This window comes from Lontra canadensis, unplaced genomic scaffold (assembly GCF_010015895.1).
Source record: "Lontra canadensis isolate GAN:19392208 unplaced genomic scaffold, GSC_riverotter_1.0 scaffold13, whole genome shotgun sequence".
NCBI classification, from domain to species: domain Eukaryota; kingdom Metazoa; phylum Chordata; class Mammalia; order Carnivora; family Mustelidae; genus Lontra; species Lontra canadensis.
In genome coordinates this window covers 27,783,632-27,804,348 of record NW_022631007.1, presented here as the reverse complement: position 1 = coordinate 27,804,348, position 20,717 = coordinate 27,783,632, and the positions used below count along the sequence as shown (strand labels likewise).

The following is a 20,717-nucleotide window of genomic DNA, read 5'->3' as shown; positions in this document are numbered from 1 at the left end:
TAAAGAAATGTTGGTAATTTCATTTGATTAGCCTCTTCTCTTTTCTTTTTTTTAAAGATTTTATTTATTTTTTTGACAGACACAGCGAGAGAGGGAGCACAAGCAGGGGGAGTGGTAGAGGGAGAGAAGCAGGGTCCCCACTGAGCAGTGAGCCCGATGTGGAGCTCAGGACTCTGGGATCTGAGCCGAGGGCAGACCCTTAACAACTGAGCCACCCAGGCAACCTTGATTAGCTTTTTGGCTATTATATAAAGCTAGTTTAGACCAAAATGCTTTAGGTGGCTGCCCAATGTTACTATAATATCATGGATCACCCATGAGTCTGTGGTTATATGCTCTTCCATATCAGCCACATAACATATGTGTTGTTGCTCTCCCCCAGTATCCATGTAGGTATAATTGACATATTTACAGTCTTGAATGAGCAGAGTTGAGGTTTTAGAGAACTGAAGAACTGAAGAAATGGAGTATCAAAAGGCGTGTATACTAATGCCTCCTTTATAAGGAAATGTGGGGTTAGAGTGACAAGGCAGACTGTGGTGGAATGTGGATACTGAAAAGTTGGGGTAAGATTTACATAAAGTAGGCAGGAAATGTATAACCAAACAGTTGGACTTCTTGTGTTGGTTCAGGTTGCATTTAGGAAATATTTTGAAGTTTTTATATTGAGTGGTTTCATAGTATTTTATTTTGTGTCTGTTTACAGTGGCTCTGTTATTCTTGTAGTCTTTCACACTCCAATCTCAAATATTAAAAACTATTATTTTTCTCAAAGCCTAATTTCCTTCCCCCAAATCTAATCCATTATCAAATCCTATTGTATCTTTTCTTTGAATCCCATGACCAAATTAGAGACTGTAGGAGGTGAGTTGACAAACTTTTTTTATCTCCCAGAGTTCACAGGTCTTTGTTTATGATTTCCATTCTTCTTGCCTGGATTCATTAGACTTTTAGGAATTCTTCATCTTTGTCCTTTTGTTTCTTAGATTCATTTTTATACCTCCATAGCAAGTGGCCCTGTTCAATTGCCATCAGAGCTAGCTCTCTGTTGCCTACCAGACTGTCCAAATTTCTTGGGTGCTTTGTGTTTTTTTGTTTTTTTGTTTTGTTTTGTTCTAGTCTGTTTTTGGCCTCATTGCTTACTGTTCCCATACTGGACCCTGCTTATTGCCCTAATTTCTGTCTTTGCAGTATACGGTGCTTGTAAAGATTACTAATGATGATCCAGATCTTCAAGTGTTATAGTATTAGGATGAGTTAGGGTTTTGGGTTTTATATCATTAAAAGAAATCATGTAGCGTTCATATCAAATTTAGAATTATAATGTTCAAAAAAAGGAGTCACAAGATGTGTGTGTGTATAGAGAGAGAGATTAGTAATTAAGCCATGGCCATATCATTGATAAAGAACAGGGCTGTCTGAAACCAAACCCAAGAAACAAGTACTGTTGACCCTTGAACAACATAGGTTTGAACTGCGTGGGTTTACTTATATGCAGATTTTTTGATACAGTGCAGTATTTTTTCTTAAGATTTTAAGATTTTCTCTAGCTTTATCGTAAGTAGACAATATCGAATATATATAACATACAAAATATGTGTTAATTGATTGCTTGTTATTGGTAAGGCTTCCAGTCAACAGGAGGCTTAGTAGAGTCAGGTTTTCGAGGAGTAAGAAGTTATACATGGATTTTCAACCACATGGGGAAGGGGCTCAGTGCCTCGAATCCTTGCATTGTTCGAGGATCAACTATAATAGCTTTCCCTTGTAGTGGGTGTTCCCCTTGAGTTATTAACCTTTGTGTCTTACTTATACATCATAAATACTTACCCTGTTTATGGCTAGATGGTATAAATAGCATATGTGACTGCTCACTGAAGTTTGTAATTTTCATATAAATTTCATATATGGCATGTAGTTTTTTGAATAAAAGGTCATACATAGGAACAAGAAGAGGCTGCATTCTAAATGTTTGCACAACAGGGGCACCTGGGTGGCTCAGTCAGTTAAGTGTCGGCCTTCAGCTCTGGTCATGATCTCAGGGTCATGGGATCAAGCCCCACATCGTATTGGGCTCCCTACCTAGTGGGGAGTCTGCTTCACCTGCTGCCCCCCCAACTTATGCACGTGCATTCTCTCTCTCAAATAAATAAAATCTCTTAAAAATAAATGTTTACGGGGCACCTGGGTGGCTCAATGGGTTAAGTCTCTGCCTTTGGTTCAGGTCATGATCTCAGGGTTCTGGGATCGAGCCCCGCATATCTGCTCAGCAGGGAGTATGCTTCTCTCTCTCTCTCCCTCTCTCTCTCTCTGCCTGCTTCTCTGCCTACTTGTGATCTCTGTCAAATAAATAAATAAAATCTTAAAAAAAATGTTTGCATATCAATATCTCAGTCTTTTCTAAAAAAGTTACTTAAATGATTTAAAAATACTAATTAATAAATGCTGTACTTTGTTTTTATAGAACTTCTCACCCATAATTTCCTTTTTCTTTTAAAGATCAGTGGATAAGTCTGTCATAATATATGATACTGTAAGTATTTCAAAATCTTTTGTGTGTGTGACTTGTGTAAAATATGTTTATTAGGCTACTGAACTAAAAATTTAGTTAGGCAAGATAAACAAAATGTATCCTTTTTTCAAGTGCCTAAGAGTATACATTTTAAGAAATGCTAAGATAGTTATATAGGTTAAGATACAGGTTCTGGGACAAGCCCTTAAATATTTTCAATAATGATTTTAAGGTGGACAGATGTTTAATCTGATCAAAGAAAATTGATAGATTTATAGAGCACCTATATCCAAAAGAAAAAAAAATCACTTCAAATTGATTATTCTTAAATTTTTATACCAGGTTTCCGTAATAGCAAAGGATAAATGTTTACCCTGGGTTGTGGAAGTACACTAGTGTAAGCTGAAAGTGGCCTACTACTGGCAGAGTTCTGGCTGGGTTTAGAGTATAAGGAAGAGTAGGATTTAATAGACTTGGGAAAATGCGAGGTTTTGATAGACCCATCTGAATAAAGACCAGAGTTGCACAAATACGAAGAAAAATGCATGTTTTATATTATAAGTGAAGATGTGGTTGATGAAAATACTCTCCAAGAGAAAATAGAGAATGTTGAATGGAGCCTTATAATGATGAGTTCAGGCTGCAACTGTGCCAGCAAATGAAACAGATGTAAATCATCCAAGTGTAGTGGGTCAAGCAAGGAATCTTAGTCCTCCACATGAAAAGTTCAAATCACTGAGCACTCTGGCAGGAGATGGGCAAGAATCCTCAAACTGAGTGAAGTAGATCCTGAATGTTTCTCAAGAAGTTGTCATGAGATTTTACAAGAATAGCTATAACATTAAATTTTCTCCATTAAATATGTATGAGTCTCAGTTAAATACAACTAATTGTACACCTCAAATGAATATAATACTGTATGTTAATTATACTTCACTTTTTAAAAATTAATGAAATAAATATGTCTAGATGCTAGATGGCCAGCTAAGTATACTCAGAATCTAAGTGACTAATTTCTACTCACTGGTTCTGCAGTGGATGCAAATCAAATGTCCTAGCGAAAATACAGATCATTTCCTGTAACAGATGTTTCAGGTTACTATGAGTAAATTCAAGTAAGTCAGCAAAAGCCAAGAGCGTTTTACACTAAAATTTCTAGGAAGATGGTCAGCAGGCAACAGTGCTAACTATTGAGAAAGAGTGAAGTAAGTACTTGATAATATTATTAATTATAGATGCTATCCTCTTTCTGTTGGGTAAAGTGTTAGCTTACATATGTGACTAATAATAATATTAAAACACAGCATATAAACCATTTATGTCAGTAACTCTACTCTTGTTTGAGTAAATATAAAGCTGTTTTTACTGTTTTTCAGAATACTGAGAGTATACTTCACACATTGACTCAGCACACCAGGTCTGAACTTAACCTCATTTTGCATTAATATAATTAAAAAATTAGTCTGAGGATGTATAATAGTTGTTTTTGTTAACTAGGTATGTCACAAGTTGTGCCTTTGCACCCAATACTCCTTTACTTGCTACTGGTTCAATGGACAAAACAGTGAACATCTGGCAGTTTGATCTAGAGACACCTTGCCAAGGTTAGTAAGGGCATCATATTTAACCCATTTCAACCCACTCACCACTAAAATTTTAAATTCCATAATTTTTTGGCAAATTATTCTCCTTTTTCTCAGTATAAAGTATACACCCAAATTTAATATAATTTAAAAATAATTTTAGAGAAGCCAGTGTTTAAAGTAGTTGGCCTATGTTAAAACTGTTGGTAAGTGCTTTTTGGTGCACATTCATGGATATCATACCTCCCATAGTTTTGTAAACTATTCATTTGTGCTACATACTGTTTTTTTCAGAAAAATACAGCCTGGGAACAAAATAGAAATCACAGTTTTAAACTTGCTTATTTTATTTTTGGCCTCATCAAATAATGTTGATACATAATTTAGGGGTTTTATTTTTATCACTGCCAGAATTTACAAAATAGTGGTGCTGATACTCAGATGATAGAGCACATCGAGTACTGATAGGAGGTTTTTGGTATTTGTTTTGTTTTGTTTAAAGTATGCTCTACGTGCAGCATGGAGCCTGATACGGGCTTGAACTCATGACCTAAGGTCAAGACCTGAGTCAGCCCTTAAATGACAGAGCCATCCCAGCACCCAGACATGAGTTTTATATAATAAAAAAGAATTATTTTTCTGGAGTGAAAAGAAAAAGTTTCAAAAGAATAGTATTTAATATAGTATTAAATAATGCTATAATTATACATATATAATTGCTATATATATAAATGCTATAAATAATACAAATTATACATTTGATTTTTTTTTAATTTCTTAAAAGAATGTTAAAGTAGCAAAACACAGATTTAAGGAAATTTCATTTACTTTTTAATTCCTGGGATATTTATGAAGGAAGTACTTTTCTTTATTGTTATTTTACCTGCCTTTTTGTTTGTCGATTTGTTTTTAAAAGCAAGGAGCGTGGAAGATCAAGTGAAGTTTACTGAAAATTGGTCAGAGGAAGATGTCTCAATGTGGCTTTGTGCACAAGGTTTAAGTGATCTTGTTAGTATTTTCAAAATGAATAACATTGATGGAAGCGAACTGTTGAGTCTCACCAAAGAAAGCCTGACTGATGATTTGAAAATTGGTAAGATTAGTGGAAGATAGGCAGTCTCTTTTTCTTTTTTCTTTTTCCCAAGATCGTATTTATTGACAGAGAGAGCACAAAAATAGGCAGAGAGGCAGGCAGAGGGAGAGGGAGAAGCAGGCTCCCCGCTGAGCAGAGAGCCTGATGCGGGGCTCAATCCTAGGACCCTGGGATCGTGACCTGAGCAGAAGGCAGATGCTTAACCAACTGAGCCACCCCAGACGCCCCAAGATAGGTGGTCTTAAAAGTGACTTTTAATAATTTACTCTGAGATTGGTTTTAATTGTATTAATAGTCCTCTTAATATTCTGGCATAGTAATTATTCCAGTATATATCTTTGTAGGGAAGGACAGTATATTTTTATTAGATTATGGAAAAGAAATGTTACATAGGTTTTCATTAAAGCCACCATGTAACTAATTTTAAAAATGTATATATTTTAAAACTTGAGATTCACATGATAAAACTCACTCTTTTGTAAGTGTACAGTGGAGTGACTTTTAGTATATCCACAGAGTTATATACCCACCGCCACTGTCTAATTCCACATTTTAATATATTCAGAAAGAAACCTCATGGCCATGAGCAGTCACTCCTCTTTCCCTTTCACTCCAGCCCCTGGCAGCCATGAACCTGCATTCTGTCTCGAAGGATTTGCCTCCTCTTGACATTTCATAGAGTGGATCGTACAATATGTGGCCTTGTCTGACCTCCTGCTTAGCATGTTTTCAAGGTTCATCCATGCTGTAGCATATAGTTAATACTTCATTTCTTTTTATGACTGTTTTAACTCTATGGATTTATCACTTTTTGCTTATCCTTTTATCAGTGGATTGAATTTAGAATGCTTCCAATTTAGCGATTACGAATAATGCTTCCCTGAATGTTTGCGTACAAGTTTTTGTGTGGTAATGTTTCCAGTTTTCTTGGGTGTATAATTAGGAATGGAACTGGTGGGTCATATAGTAACTTGGTGCTGACATTTGAGGGACTGCTAGGCTCTTTTCAATACTGGCTCTTTTCCGTTCTTACCAGCTCTATAGGAAGATCTCAGTTTCTCTGTGTCCTCCTCAACACTTGTTTTAATTACAGCCTTCCTAGTGGTTTCTTATTCTGGTTTCAACGTACATTTCCTGGTGACTGGTGATGTTGAATGTTTCCATGTGCTTGTTAGCCATTTGTAGATCTTTGTAGAAATGTCTATCAAGATTCTTTGGCCATTTTAAGAACTGGATTTTCTTTTTTATTGTTTATATAAATTTGGATATAAGACTTAACAGACATATGATTTGTGTTTTTTTTTGTTAAGATTTTATTTATTTGACAGAGATCGCAACCAGGCAGAGAGGCAGACAGAGAGAGGGGGGGATGCAGGCTCCGCACTGAGCAGAGAGCCTGATGTGGGGCTTGATCCCAGGACCTTGAGATCATGACCTGAGCCGAAGGCAGATGCTTAACCCACTGAGCCACCCAGGCGCCCCCAGACATATGATTTATAAATATTTCCCCTTGGACACTTAATTGACGGATCCACCTAGGCACCCCCACACTGTCTTAATTACTGTGGCTTTGTAGTAGGTTTTGTTTTAAGATTTTATTTATTTATTTGAGAGGAAAGAATGAATGAGAGCGAGCACAAGCTGGGGAAGGCACAGGGGGAGAGGGAGGAACAGACTCCCCCCTGACCAGGGAGCCTGAAATGGGACTCGATCCCAGGACCCCAGGATAGTGACCTGAGCTGAAGGCAGATGCTTAACTGACTGAGCCACCGAGGCGCCCTGAAGTAGGTATTAAAATTGAAAAGTGTGTGTCCTCCATCTTTTTTTTTCTCTCCAAGATTGATTTTGCTACTCTGGGTTCCTTGCATTTCCATATGAATTTTAGAATCAACTTGTCAGTTTCTGTTTCAAAAAAAAAAAAAAAAAAAAAAAGGCCACCTGATTTGAAATTTTTAAATTTTTAAAAAATTTTTTTAAAAGATTTTATTTATTTATTTGACAGAGATCACAAGTAGGCAGAGAGGCAGGCAGAGAGAGAGAGAAGCAGGCTCCCCACTGAGCAGAGAGCCCGATGTGGGGCTTGATCCCAGAGTCCTGGGATCATGACCTGAGCCAAAGGCAGAGGCTTTAACCCACTGAGCCACTCAGGCACCCCATAAATTTTTTTAAGTTTTAATTTAAATTCCAGTTAGCATGCAGTGTAATACTAGTTTCAGGTGTACAATATAGTGATCCAGCACTTCCCATACAATACTCAGTGCTCATTACAAGTGTCCTCCTTAAAAAGCCACCTAGTTTGGTATGGATTATATTGACTCTTGTGAGTTAATTTGGTGATTATTGTCATCTTAATATTAAATCTTGCAATCCATAAGCACAGGACCTTTTTTTTTTTTTTTAAAGAGAGCATGTGTGATGGGATGGGAGGGGAAGAGGAAGAGAGAATTTTTTTTTTAAGATATTTTATTTATTTATCAGAGAGAGCACAAGCAGGGGGACTGGCAGGGGGAGAAGCAGGCTTCCTCCAGAGCAGAGAGCCATCTAATTTCAGAACATTTTTTTTTAAGATTTTATTTATTTATTTGACAGAGATCATAAGTAGGCAGAGAGGCAGGCAGAGAGAGAGGAGGAAGCAGGCTTCCCACGGAGCAGAGAGCCTGATGTGGGGCTTGATCCCAGGACCCCTAGGATCATGACTTGAGCCAAAAGCAGAGGCTTAACCCACTGAGCCACCGAGGTGCCCCCAGAACATTTTTATCCCCTCAAAAGAACCTCATTCTCAGGGCACTTGAGTGGCTCAGTGGGCTGAGTGGCTGCCTTCAGCTTGGGTCCTGATCCCAGGGTCCTGGGATTGAGTCCCATGTCAGGCTCCTTGCTTGGTGGGGAGCCTGCTTCTCTCTCTCCCTCTGCCTTCTGCTCCCCTACTTGTGCTCTCTCTCTCTCTGTCAAATAAATAAATAAAATATTTTTTAAAAAAGTACCCCATTGTCTTTATCTAGCCCTGGCAACCACTAATCTACTTTGTCTTTATGGGTTGGCCTGTTTCGGACATTTCTTTTAAGTGGAACCATTAGTAGGTGCCCTTTGTATCTGGCTTCTTTTAGGTAACGTAATGCTTTCAAGGTTCATCCATGTTTTGTATGTGTAAGTACTTCAGTGTGTGAGGTTTCCAGTTTCTTCACCTCTTTCTCAACACATGTTATTACCTGTTGTCTTGATTATAGACAACATGTGAAGTGGTACTAGATCGTGGTTTGGATATGTACTTACCTAATGATATAGAGCATCTTTTCAAGTGCCAATTGGCCATTTATAGATCTTCTTTGCAGAAATATCTGTTTAGATGCTTTGCTCTTTTTAAATTGATTTATTTGTCTTTTTATTGTTGAGTTGTAGGAGTTGTTGAAATATTCTGCTTACTAGATCTTATAAAAAATAGTTTGAAGTCTTAGCGTCATGCTCTAATAAAAATAATACCACAAACTACTATTAACATACTGTAATAAAATCTTAATGGGAAAGCTTGGGAAATAGGATACCCATAGTGAGATTCATTGTTAATGAGGAGTTAAATAACAACAAAAAATTAAAACCATTTTAAAGTACAGTATTATCTTTCCTTACATGGTAAATATAGCATGTGAACGTATTTAAATATCTTGGAATCTTAAGGCTTTTTAAGAAAGTTAACAGAATGATGGTTTGTCAGATAGTTGTGTTCTCAGGCCATACTGTGAAAGCCATTTTTGTATCTCTAATAACTTATTTCCTATATAATTTACTCTTTCCTCCTTAAAGTAGGTGATAGAGTATAGGGTTTTTTGGGTTTTTTTGTGTTTTTTTTTTTAAGGTCTGCTGGATTTAGCATCTTCACTGGTTGATTTCTCATTCCTCTCTCATAATAGATCTTTACCTTATCATGCAGAATCACTTGACAGTGTAAAGTGGTAATTTTGGATTTCAACAGAGGGTGTTTGAAAACATAAAAACAGCATAGTAAAAACAATTAATATCAATAGAATTATATTCTGATAAAGAATAAGAAATTTTTGATTTAATTAATGGTTTGAAATAGTTTTTGAAGGATGAGTCTCAGGGTTAGTAGAATCATTTTAAACTTCAGTGAAATAAGTTTCAGAACTATCAGCGCAAGCCAAAATTGAAATGTAATTTAATTTCTGTAGTTTAATAGCAAAATTAGGAAAATCATTATTATAAATGGAGACACTAATGTTAACATTCTATAGTAAATTAAGGAATTTGTTTCATGTTTAAGATTTAAAAAGTAAATTGAACAAACAGAATAAATTATTAAATAAATAGACTAGGGCATTTATTTTTTCCACATCATTCTGAAATATTTTAAGGTTCCAGGGCACCTGTGTGGTTCAGTTGGTTAAGTGTCTGACTCTTCATTTTAGTTCAGGTATGATCTCAGGGTCATGAGATCGAGCCCCATGTTGGACTCCATACTGGGTGTGGAGCCTGCTTAAGATTCTCTCTCTCCCTCTTCCTCTGCCCTTACCCCCCATGTGTGCTCACGTTCTCTCTCTTTTTCTCTCAAAATAAGTAAATATTTAAATAAAAATGTGAACAGCTAATAACATTAAACCTCCTAAAATTATACTAAACTTCCCGAAATTAAAAATTAAAATAATTTTTAAAACTTTATAAAAGTAAAAATACGAATGAGTGAAACTTGTGTGTATAGTCTTAGACAAACAGATAAGCTTTATTTATGATTGTGTTTCATATGAGATCAGCAAATATATCTAGTTTCAGAAATTTTTTAAATATAAGATGGAATTTTTACATTATTAAACTGATGATCTTTAAAAATTACTGTCAGGAAATTTTTTGTTTAAACAAAGTAACCAATAATAACCAACATTTTCTGATTTTATATAGTTTATTAGTATTCAACAGTCTGAAATTCTCCAATCTTCAGAATAAAGTTATGTAGAATAAACTCTCCATTAGTTGCTGATTTATTCTAGCCACATGGTATTCTATACTACAAAGATTAAAGATTTTATAAAGAAAACAGTTCTGTGTGGTAAAACAGTATGTCTGAAGATTTTTGGTTGTAATAGATAAGATCTGTTTGCTGGAGACTTGCAAAGAGGTTACCAGTGCTTCTCCCACCCTAACAGAATCTTCCTCTCCTCCCCCAGAATCTCTAGGGCTGCGGAGTAAAGTTCTAAGGAAAATTGAAGAGCTCAGGACAAAGGTGAAAACCCTTTCTTCTGGAGTTCCTGACGAGTTTCTCTGTCCAATAACTAGGGAACTTATGAAAGATCCTGTCATTGCATCAGGTATGTGTGATGCTTTTCTAAGTTTCAGGGCAAATGTGCAAATGAAAAAATAATGTAGGTATTTCACAGGAGTATGTTTAAATATGGAAAATTTTAAAAATCTGTCTTACAGATCATAAGTAGTTTTTTTTAACTCCTTTGATCCGATGTAAACTAGTGAACATTATATATTAATAAAATTAGATGGAGTAGGTTTGGATGAGATTAGAGACAAAGGGGTAAGTTGAACAAGCTTTACTTGAACTTGTGAAAGGTGTTTTTGGTTACAAGAATGCAAGGTTAAAAAAAAAAAAAGAATGCAAGGTAAAATCTCTTATGTTTATTTTGTCTATCATGAATTTAAACAACCTTATAGAAATAAGATTTAAAGATTATAAATTGTATCTTTCCACATTAATTTCTAACCTTTGTCAGTAGGCACAGACATACGTACTTTACATAGTTGTAATCAGTGAATCCATATTATGTTTTTAAAAATTTTTCTGTAAAACAGTATACATTTCTAAATAACAATTTAGTTTACATAATTTTCTGTTTTTATTCCACTGTGGCTCTATGCTACATTTTGACTCTTGCAAACACATACGTGTACCGGATAGTGGAAATCTTTATATTGTAAATAGCATTGCAATGATATCTTGGTATGTCTTTTTTTCTGTTACCCATTACTTAGGGTTATTTTTATGGCATGTGTGCCCCAAAGCAGAATTAACCAATCAGAATATTTTGTGAACATGAAAAAGAGCGGTTTTGATCATTTTCATTAGAATATTCAGTGGACATTTGAAAAGTGTCGTCTTTCCCCATTGTGTGGTCTTGGCACCCTTGTTGAAGAGCATTTCACTACATACGTGAGGGTTTATTTGGGCTATTGTGTCCCATTGGTCTGTATGTTTGTCTTTACGCCAGTACCATGCTTTTTTGATTACTATAGCTGTGTAATATGTTTTGAAATCAGGAAGTATAAGGCCTCCAGCTTTATTTGTTACTTCTCAGGATTGTTTTAGCTCTTTAGGATACTTTGGGATTTGCTTATGACTGTCAGTATGGGTTTTCCTATTCCTGTAAAAGTGGCATTGGGATTTTGATGGAGATTTTATTGAAACTGTAGATGACTTTAGTTAAGTACGGACAAGTTAACAATATTAACTCTTCCTATCCATGAATAGGATGCCTTTCCATTTATTTGTATCTTCTTTTACTTCTTTCCAGTGTTTTGTAGTTTTCAGTATAAAAGAATTTTCATCAGAATGGTGTTTAATCTACTGATAATTCAGAACGGACAGCTCCAACTCATGAATATCACACAGCTTTCCCTTTTCTTTTTTAGGTCTTGCTTACATTCTGTTAGCAGTCCTTTGTATTTCAGTGTATAGGTTTTGCACACACTTTGCTAATACTGTCCTTAGGTATTTAGTATTTTTAGAAAAAAGATTTCAATTCCTAATTGTTCATTGTTTGATATTTCACAGTTGATTCTGTAGATTGACTGTGTATTCTGTGACGTTGCTTTAGTTTTATTAGTAATTATACCTCTTTTATAGATCCTTTTACTTGATTTTCTTCATACATGATCATGTCATCTGCAAGTAGACATTTGTATTTCCAATCTGTGTGCTTCCCTCCACCCCTACCCCTTGTCCTGTTTCTTGTTATGTCGGCCAGGATTTGCAATACAGTGTTGAGAAGAAGTGGTGGGAATTCCTTAATCTGCTTTTAAGGGGGAAGTAACGCAGTTCAATTCAGTCTTTCACCATTAAGTGTGATGTAAGCTGCCTTCTGTCAAGTTAAAGAAGTTCTCTTCTGTCTCGTTGCTGATAATATATAAAATGCTTATCCACAGAAATCAGATGGTTTTTCTCTTTTATCCTGTAGTATGATAGATTACTATATTAGTTCCCTATTGCTATCATAACAAAGCACCACAAAATGAGTGGTGCAACATTTCTGTAGGTCCGAGGTCCAGTACATTCTCACAGGCAAAAGTCATGGTATTGGCGGGTTCTGTTCCTTGCTGGAGGCTCTAGGGAAGAATCCATTTCTTGCTCATTTAGGTTGTTGGTAGAGGTCAGTGCCTTGTGATTTTAGGACTGAGGCCCCCTCTTTTTTTGCCAGCTATAAGCTGAGGGCTGTTCTCACTTGTGGTAGGCAGAATGATGGCTCCCTGAGGATGTCGGTGTCCTAGAGCCTCAGAGCCTATCAGTGTTACATGGCCAAAAGGGCTTTGCAGATGCGATTAAGGATCTTGGGATGGAAGAGTCCCCTGTACTATCAGGTAGACCCAGTGTAATCATGAGGATCTTTGTTAAGTGAAACAAAGGAAGCAGGAGAGTCGGTCAGAGGAGAGGTGACAACAGAAGAGGTTGAAGTGATAAGGACCATGAGCGAAGGAATTCAGGCAGCCTCTAAAAGCTAATAAAGACCAGGAAGCAGATTCTCCCTTTGAGCCTTCAGAAGAATGCCGTCCTGCCGACGCCTTGATTTTTAACCCAATGAAACTGATTTCGTATTTCTGATCTTCAGAACTTTAAGAAAATAAGTTGTATTAAGTCACTAAGTTTGCAGTAATTTGTTACAGAGGCAATAGGAAACTAATACAGTGACTCCTTTTTCCAGCTTCAAACCTAATATCTCCTTGTATCACGTTGCATCTCTTTGACCCACTTTCCCCTTCCTCTTCTGCTTTCAAGAACTATGGTAAGATACTTCCTGTCTTAAAATCAGCTGATTAGTCACCTCAGTTCCTTGGCAAGCTTAATTCTCTTTTGCCATGTTAACATAGTCAAAGATTCCAGGATTAGGAAGTAGACATGTTTGTGGGTCATTATTCTGCCTAACAAAATTACATTCATTGATTTTTTTATTGTGGTAATATACAAATATATAAAATCATTTAAACAGTTTTTGAATATATAGTTTAATGGTATTGAATTTATTCTGGATAGCTCATATAAGGAGAGTCATGCAGTATTTGTACTTTTCTATTGACTTAGCATAGTGTCTTCAGGATTCATCCACATTGTATCATGTGTCACAACTGCTTTCCTTTTTAAGGCCGAAAATATTCCATTGTATGTTTATACCATACATGGTATATACATCCAGCCATGGACATGCGGGGTTTTTTGTTTGTTTGTTTGTTTTACCACCTTTTGGCTATAGTGAATAATGCCACTGTGGATATGGGTATACAAATATCTGCTCAAGTCCCTGCCTTCAGTTCTCTTGGGGTATATACCCCGAAGTTGAATTGTCTGGTCATACAGTAATTGTGTATTTACTTTCTTGAGGAACCACTCTACGACCTCCACAGTGGCTGCACCATTTTACATTCCCACCAGCAGTTCACAGGTGTTCCACTTTTTCTACATCCTTGCCCATACTTAATGCTTTTTAGTTTTTGTTTGTTTTATAATAGTCATCCTGATGGGTATAGGTGGTATCTCATTTGGGTTTTGATTTGCATTCCCCTAGTGACTGGGATGTTGAGTGTCTTAGGTACTTATTGGCCATTTTCTATATCTTCTTTGGAGAAATATCTATTTAAGTCCTTTACCATTTTTTTAATCTGTTTTTGTTGTTGTTGAGATGTAGGAGTTCTTTATATATTCTGGATATTCCTTATCAGATATGATTTACAAGCATTTCTCCCATTCCACAGGTTGCCTTTTCACTCTGTTATAGGGCCTTTTGATACACAAAAGTTAATTCTGATGAAGTCCAGTTTTTTTTTTTAATTGCATGTGCTTTTGGGATCATATTCATAGGATATCCTTAGCAAATCCAGTGTCATGAAGCATTCCCCCTATGTTTTCTTTTAAGTGTTATATTGTTTTAGTTTCTACATTTGGGTTTTTGTTGCATTTTGAGTTAATTTTTGTATCTCATGTATTTATCCTTTTGTATGCAGATATCCACTTTTCCAACACCATTTGTTAAAGAGACTGTTCTTCCACCATTGATGGTCTTGGCACCCTTGTTGAAAACACTAGGTTATATTTTGGCTATATATTAATTCTGTATTCTCTTGGGCTGCATAGCTACCTTTATGCCGTACCACCACTTTGGTTACTGTGGTTTCGTATATAGTAACTTTTGAAATCAGGAAATGGGAGTCTTCCAACTTTTTCTTTGAGATTGCTTGGTTCTTCAGGATCTCTTGCAATTCCATATGAATTGTAGGATGGATTTTTCTATTCCTTCAAAAAAATGTCTTTTGCATTTTGAGAGGAATTGTGATGGGGATCACAGTTCCCATGGATTCTTTAATTGCTTAGGGTAGTATGGGAATTTTAACCATTGTCTTCCAGTCCATGACCACAGAATTTCCTTCCTTTGTGTCTTTAATTTTTTATAGTGATGTTCTGTAGTTTTTGACATACAAGTCTTTTATCTCCTTCCTTAAGTTTATGAGTAAGTCTTTAATTCTTTTTGATGCTGTTTGTAAATAAAATTTTCCTAATTTCCTTTTTGGATTCTTCATTGTCAGTGTATAGAACCACAGCTGATTTCTGTATGTTGATTTTGTATCTTGCCACTTTGCTGAATTGATTTTAGAACTTTTTTTTGTGGACTCTCTAGGGTTTGGCTTCTTCACTTATTGCTGGATTTGATATGCTAATATTTTCAGTATTTTTATATCTGTGTTCATAAGAGATATTGGAGTTTTCTTTGTAGGAGAGTTTCCTAGTAGGAGATTTGAATTACAAATTCAAATATAGCTTTTAATAGGTTACTTCATCAAATTAGATTTCTGAGTATTCTCTCAGAGGTTTGCATTTTCTATTACTTTTAAGATATTCTTGTTGGCATCATTTTAGTGTATTTTGTGTTGAATTGTATCATTTGTTTTAATCTTGATTCTCTTTTTTGTTTATAATTGCATGGTATTTTTCTTTCAATCTACTTTATTTTTTTTCAAGATTTTATTTATCCATTTGACAGAGATCACAAGTAGGCAGAGAGGTAGGCAGAGAGAGAGGAAGAAGCAGGCTCCCCGCCGAGCAGAGAGCCCGATGCGGGGCTCGATTCCAGGACCCCAGGATCATGACCTGACGCGAAGGCAGAGGCTTTAACCCACTGAGCCACCCAGAAGCCCCTCTTTCAGTCTTCTTTTAAAACAAACAGTATACATCTTGAATTTTCACATAATCTTTCACCAAGGGTAACGCATTTCCTAACTTTTAACATTATAGATGGATAAAAATGCTCTTCTGATTAAGTTTATCTAAATTGAATCATAAACTATGTCTTTGGGGGTCTCGCTTCTTGCCTTAAGCACAGTTTGCGTGATTTATCCATGCTGTTTATCCAGCACAGTAATTTATTAATCTTTCTGTGTAAATATACTACACACGATCCATTCTATCATTATTGCCTGCTGTGAACTTTTATTCTTTTTTGGTGAATACACACGTGCATTGTTATTGGGTATATTCCAGAGATTAGATCTGTACAGCCTGTTACCCAGAGCTGTTTACCCAGAGTGGCTGAAACAGTTTATACCCCCTCCTGGAGTATGTAAGAATTCTAGTTGCTCCCTAGCCTTGTGTTTAGTACTGCCTGTGTCTTTCAAGATTCACATGCAGTTCTAAAAAAATAACGGATCCTGTACACTCTGCCCAGTTGTTCTGCTGCCAGCATTTTGCAAAATGATCCAGTACCACAACCAGGATATGGACACTGATGATTGCCCCAGTTCCATGCATGTGTTGTTAAGTTCTACAAGTTTGTCCCCTTTGGAGGGTTGAGCACCAACCACCAATCAAGACAGAACAGTTCCAAGCCTACAGACCTTCATATCTGTCATCTGCCTGTTCTCTTCACACCTGCAGGCCTCATCTGCCCTCCATTTCTAAAAGTTGTCATTTCAAAGGTATTGTATGAATGGAATCATACAGTAAATAATATTTTGAGATTAGTTTTTTCCACATAGTATAATCTAGGGAGAGTTCCCATCTTTTTATTTGTAGAGTTCCTGTATTACTTTCAGAGGCATTCCCTGCGGAAAACATGCATTTAGTTGAAGTTGAATTTTTAAAAAATCTGTCCTCAGGATGCCTGGCTGGCTCAGTTGGTAGAGCATTCTAGTCTTGATCTCAGAGTTGTGAGTTTGAACCCCACCTTGGATGTAAAGAGTAAATAAAGCTAAAAACTTTTTTTTTAATGATTTAATAGATTTGAACTGATTTCTGCATATTGTGATTGATCTTTCTGGGCTAATTCCTTCCTGCATGTTTCCATTTGATTTTGCTTTCTTCTAGCTCCTGTTTTCTCCTTTGCTGAATTTTTCTGATTTGATTACATGTCCTTTTTGGCCTTTTCTCCCCTTGATGTTTCAGAAGATCTCTGTACCTTGCATCTGTTAAACTACTGCCTTAGAAGCATTCTTACACAGTATTTGTATTCATTTATCCTTTAAAAAAAGCAGCATGTGCTTGGTGAGAAACAGCCAATAGGGAAATACAGATTTTGGAAATGTGGAGACTGGTTCTTATTCTGATATATCCTTCCAGATATTTTTCTAGTTATAATGTTATCCTATGACAAAAGGATATGATACAAACTTTAAAAATCAAATTTACTTAACATATCATATAGTATTTGTTAGTATGCTCTGAACTACTGCAGTCACAACTACAGAACAGTATTTCATGGTATGAATGTGCCATAACTTAACTCACACTTTGTTGATGGACATCTTTTTCCAAGTAATTCTGCAGAAGAAAATCCTCAGTCATGTAGTGTATACACAGGTACACTTATTTAGATATTCCAGTTGGAGAAAATGTTAATGCTGGGTAGGTACTGGCCTATTTTAAAATTTTTAGTTTGAATTATGCTCCTCTTTTTAAAAATCAGCTTACCCATTTTTTGCCCATTCAGACCACTAGATAAATTTTAGGATCTTGTTATACTACAAAAGAAAATGTAATTGATATTTTGATTAAAATTACAGAAAACCAAAAAACACTTATTTTGGAGTTGGAGTGAGCAGTGGAAGTGAAAACTTTACATTAGTCAGGTATTCCATCTATTTTATGGCTTTCAAGTCTGTTCTGAACATCTAAGTGTGTTAATTCATTTAGGTAGCTTTGTAAAAAAAATCAGCGTTCACACTTATAATTCATCATTTCAGAAGTGAAAAAAACGAATAAACCCTACCTGACCATCTTGCTTTTTCTCTAAAGTCTTTACAGTGTTTTATCTCAATTATGTAGAGAGAACATACTCTGGCATCTGTTGTAGAAGTATAATGTCAGTTTAAATCTGATTTTTTTTGTTGCAAACAGTTTTCCCTTGATAGTATTTTTAATTCTTGTCCGGGGTGCATAGCACTTCTTGAATGGAATTCTGCGCCTTTTATCAATTTTGGAAACTTTCAGCCATTCTCATTCTATATACCTTATCTCTTCAGCCCTTCTAGGTAATTTTCTCAGACCTACCTCCCAGTCCTTTGTTACGCATCGTTTCAACCCTGTTTCACCTTTTTGTTAACATTACTTCAAAATTTGAATGTCAGTAGCTTTTCATTTCTGGAAATCTGATTTAGCCTGTAGTTTAAAGGCACAGATCCTGGGCCAGCCTGCTCAGGTTTCAATCCCGGCTTGGTCACTCCGAGGTCACACGAGATAGGGAGTTATTCAGGCCATCCATCAGTTTCTTCGTAAGATTGTTGTGCAGGTTACATTAATATAGGTAACGGCGCTTTGGAACACTAACTGTAAGTTCATTCTCATTTTAGAAATATTCAGAGGTTGTATCAGTGTTCACTTTCTGGGGTTTGTGCAGTCCTGTGTCTGCTCTTTGTTGTCTGAATATTCACCTTCAGTCAGGTTTTTTGTTTGTTTTTAAAATTTTATTTATTTGACAGATCACAAGTAGGCAGAGAGGCAGGCAGAGAGAGAGGAGGAAGCAGGCTCCCTGCTGAGCAGAGAGCCCGATGCGGGGCTCGATACCAGGACCCTGGGACCATGACCTGAGCCGAAGGCAGAGGCTTAACCCACTGAGCCACCCAGGCGCCCCAAGTTTTTTGTTTGTTTTTTTTTAAGATTTATTTATTTGATGGAGGAGCAGAGAGCCCCACGTGGGACTCAATCCTAGGACCCCGGGATCATGACCGGAGCTGAAGGCAGATGCTTAACCGACTGAGCCACCCAGGCGCCCCCCCACTCAGTCAGGTAGTACCTGTGGAGCTTCCTTACCTATGCAGGAAGAGGGCATATAGCTCAGAGAGGTGCTGGGCTTGCTTTGCCCATTTTCCAGGACAACAGGGGGACTGAGCAAGCTTTTTTCTTCAACAAAGATAAAATAAATTCAGAGCCCAGGCCAGTGAGCTTATATTTTCCACCTGAACCTTTCATAAGGGTGAAGCCACTTGAACCTGGAAGTCAGATACACATGTAAAAAGATGTTTCTTTTAGTCACATATCTAAGTATAATATAGCAAGATATTTGGGGGTTTAATTGGCTTGACTACTAGAAATGGAAGTCTAAGAAACAAATCTTATAATAGGTATCATTTCTTTGGTGTTTTACCAAAGAAATGAACCTGTGCACCAGAGTATATTAAATTATTAAATATTGTTTACTTCCTAGAACTACCTGCTGGTACAGTTCTTGATTTATGCACTCGGTATCTTGGGTTATAGCAAAAGTCAAATGGTACTGTTTGGATAAAAAAATTTTATGGAAGGATTTAAAACCAAGTCAATTTTAAAAAAATAGTAAAACAAGCAAACTTGTAAAAAATTGTCATTTTTCTCCCCTAGCCACACCTTTGATTTAAATAAGCTAACTCTAGTTGTAGTAAATTTCATGCTTTAATTTTTCAAGGAGCCAGGAGTGTCATTTTATTATTAGTTATTATTAGTTATAATAATGCTTCGTGCCCTTTCATTTATACATGAAAGACTGTGTATGTGGAGATGGGGAAGGGTCTTTACTTTGGAGCTCTGATAATCCCTCTTACTGCTCTGAAAGGAGATTTAGTAGAACAGCGTGAAACCTTATATATCATTAGCGATGCTGTAGATCCAATCCGAATTCCTGCTTTTCCTGTTTGTCAAATATTTGTTACCAGCAGAAAACTGTTGGTTAAAGAATCACTATTTTATAATACCATGAAAAGCTGATATTGAAGTATATGTAAAATATGGCCAGTGTAACTGACTTTGGTATAGTAGGAAACCTGCCTGTACCTCCATAGACTGATTTGACATTTTATTCACTACCACCACCTAAGAAACCAACAATCTGTAAGCAAGGAAGGAAAAATTATTCACTTGTGGGAATTCAGTTAAAGATGATAAGATGCTCTAATAGTATGGTAAAAGGGAGAGTAGAGAATATGAAAAGCCTATTTGAAGTTTTGAGTATTTTCTTGGTCTCTTTTTAAAAAGATTTTACTTATTTGAGAGAGTGAGTACAAGAGGGACAAGCAGACTCTGCCCTGAGCAGGGAGCCCAACGTGGGGTTCAGTCTCAGGACCCTGGGATTATGACCTGTGCTGAAGGCAGACAACCACTGAGCCTCCCAGGAGCCGTTCTTGGTCTCTTTTTAGAAGATACTAGGATAAAGGTAATTAGCAGATCAAAAATACCTCTCTAAGCATTAAAATTGATGAAACCACCTCCTATAGTGAAAGTTTATTTATGTGATATATAAAAAAGAATGATAAATATTACCAGTTTATCGTTCCATAATTCTGTAGTTTGGTTTTAACTCCTCCATAAAGAGAAAAAAGATTCGAGATTAGCTAACAAAGCACAATACAACCTAAAGGATTCAGAAAGGCTAGAAATAAAAGGATAGGCAAAAATGACACAATTGCAAGTAAAAAGAAGGGGGTTACATACATGTCTGTAAAAATAGAATTCAGACCAAAAAAAATTTTTTTAAGACAGGAAAATACTATGTAACACTGAAGACCACAGTTTTCAGGGAAGGTGGCTATTACTAGCTGTGCAGTCTCAGACACTTCAAAAGCACAGTAATACGCTTGATCATATCTCTCAGTCTAAAATAGATCTGTGTACCAAACCCTGAACATTTAAAATAGAAAGTACATGTTTTTAACAGATATGGGACATTCATAAATATTAACCATATTTAAGCAACAGACACTACCAGAACTAACACAAAAACTGGGCCCCTTTCACCTGGAAGGTAAAAAATATTCTATTAGATTTATCTAGCCTGGTGGCAAATGTATT

General features: G+C 36.2%; 1 protein-coding gene across 6 annotated transcripts in view; it reads left to right on the top strand.

The window, feature by feature from the left end:
* The window catches only part of WDSUB1 (WD repeat, sterile alpha motif and U-box domain containing 1), a 47,352-nt gene that overhangs the window by 18,127 nt on the left and 8,508 nt on the right, over positions 1-20,717 (top strand). For all 6 annotated transcript variants that reach the window (XM_032857880.1, XM_032857881.1, XM_032857879.1 and 3 more), the window contains 5 exons: positions 2,500-2,533; positions 3,889-3,929; positions 4,010-4,116; positions 5,012-5,188; positions 10,363-10,503. In XM_032857880.1, coding sequence (XP_032713771.1) covers positions 2,500-2,533; positions 3,889-3,929; positions 4,010-4,116; positions 5,012-5,188; positions 10,363-10,503 — 500 coding nt within the window. The remainder of the gene's footprint in view (positions 1-2,499; positions 2,534-3,888; positions 3,930-4,009; positions 4,117-5,011; positions 5,189-10,362; positions 10,504-20,717) is intronic.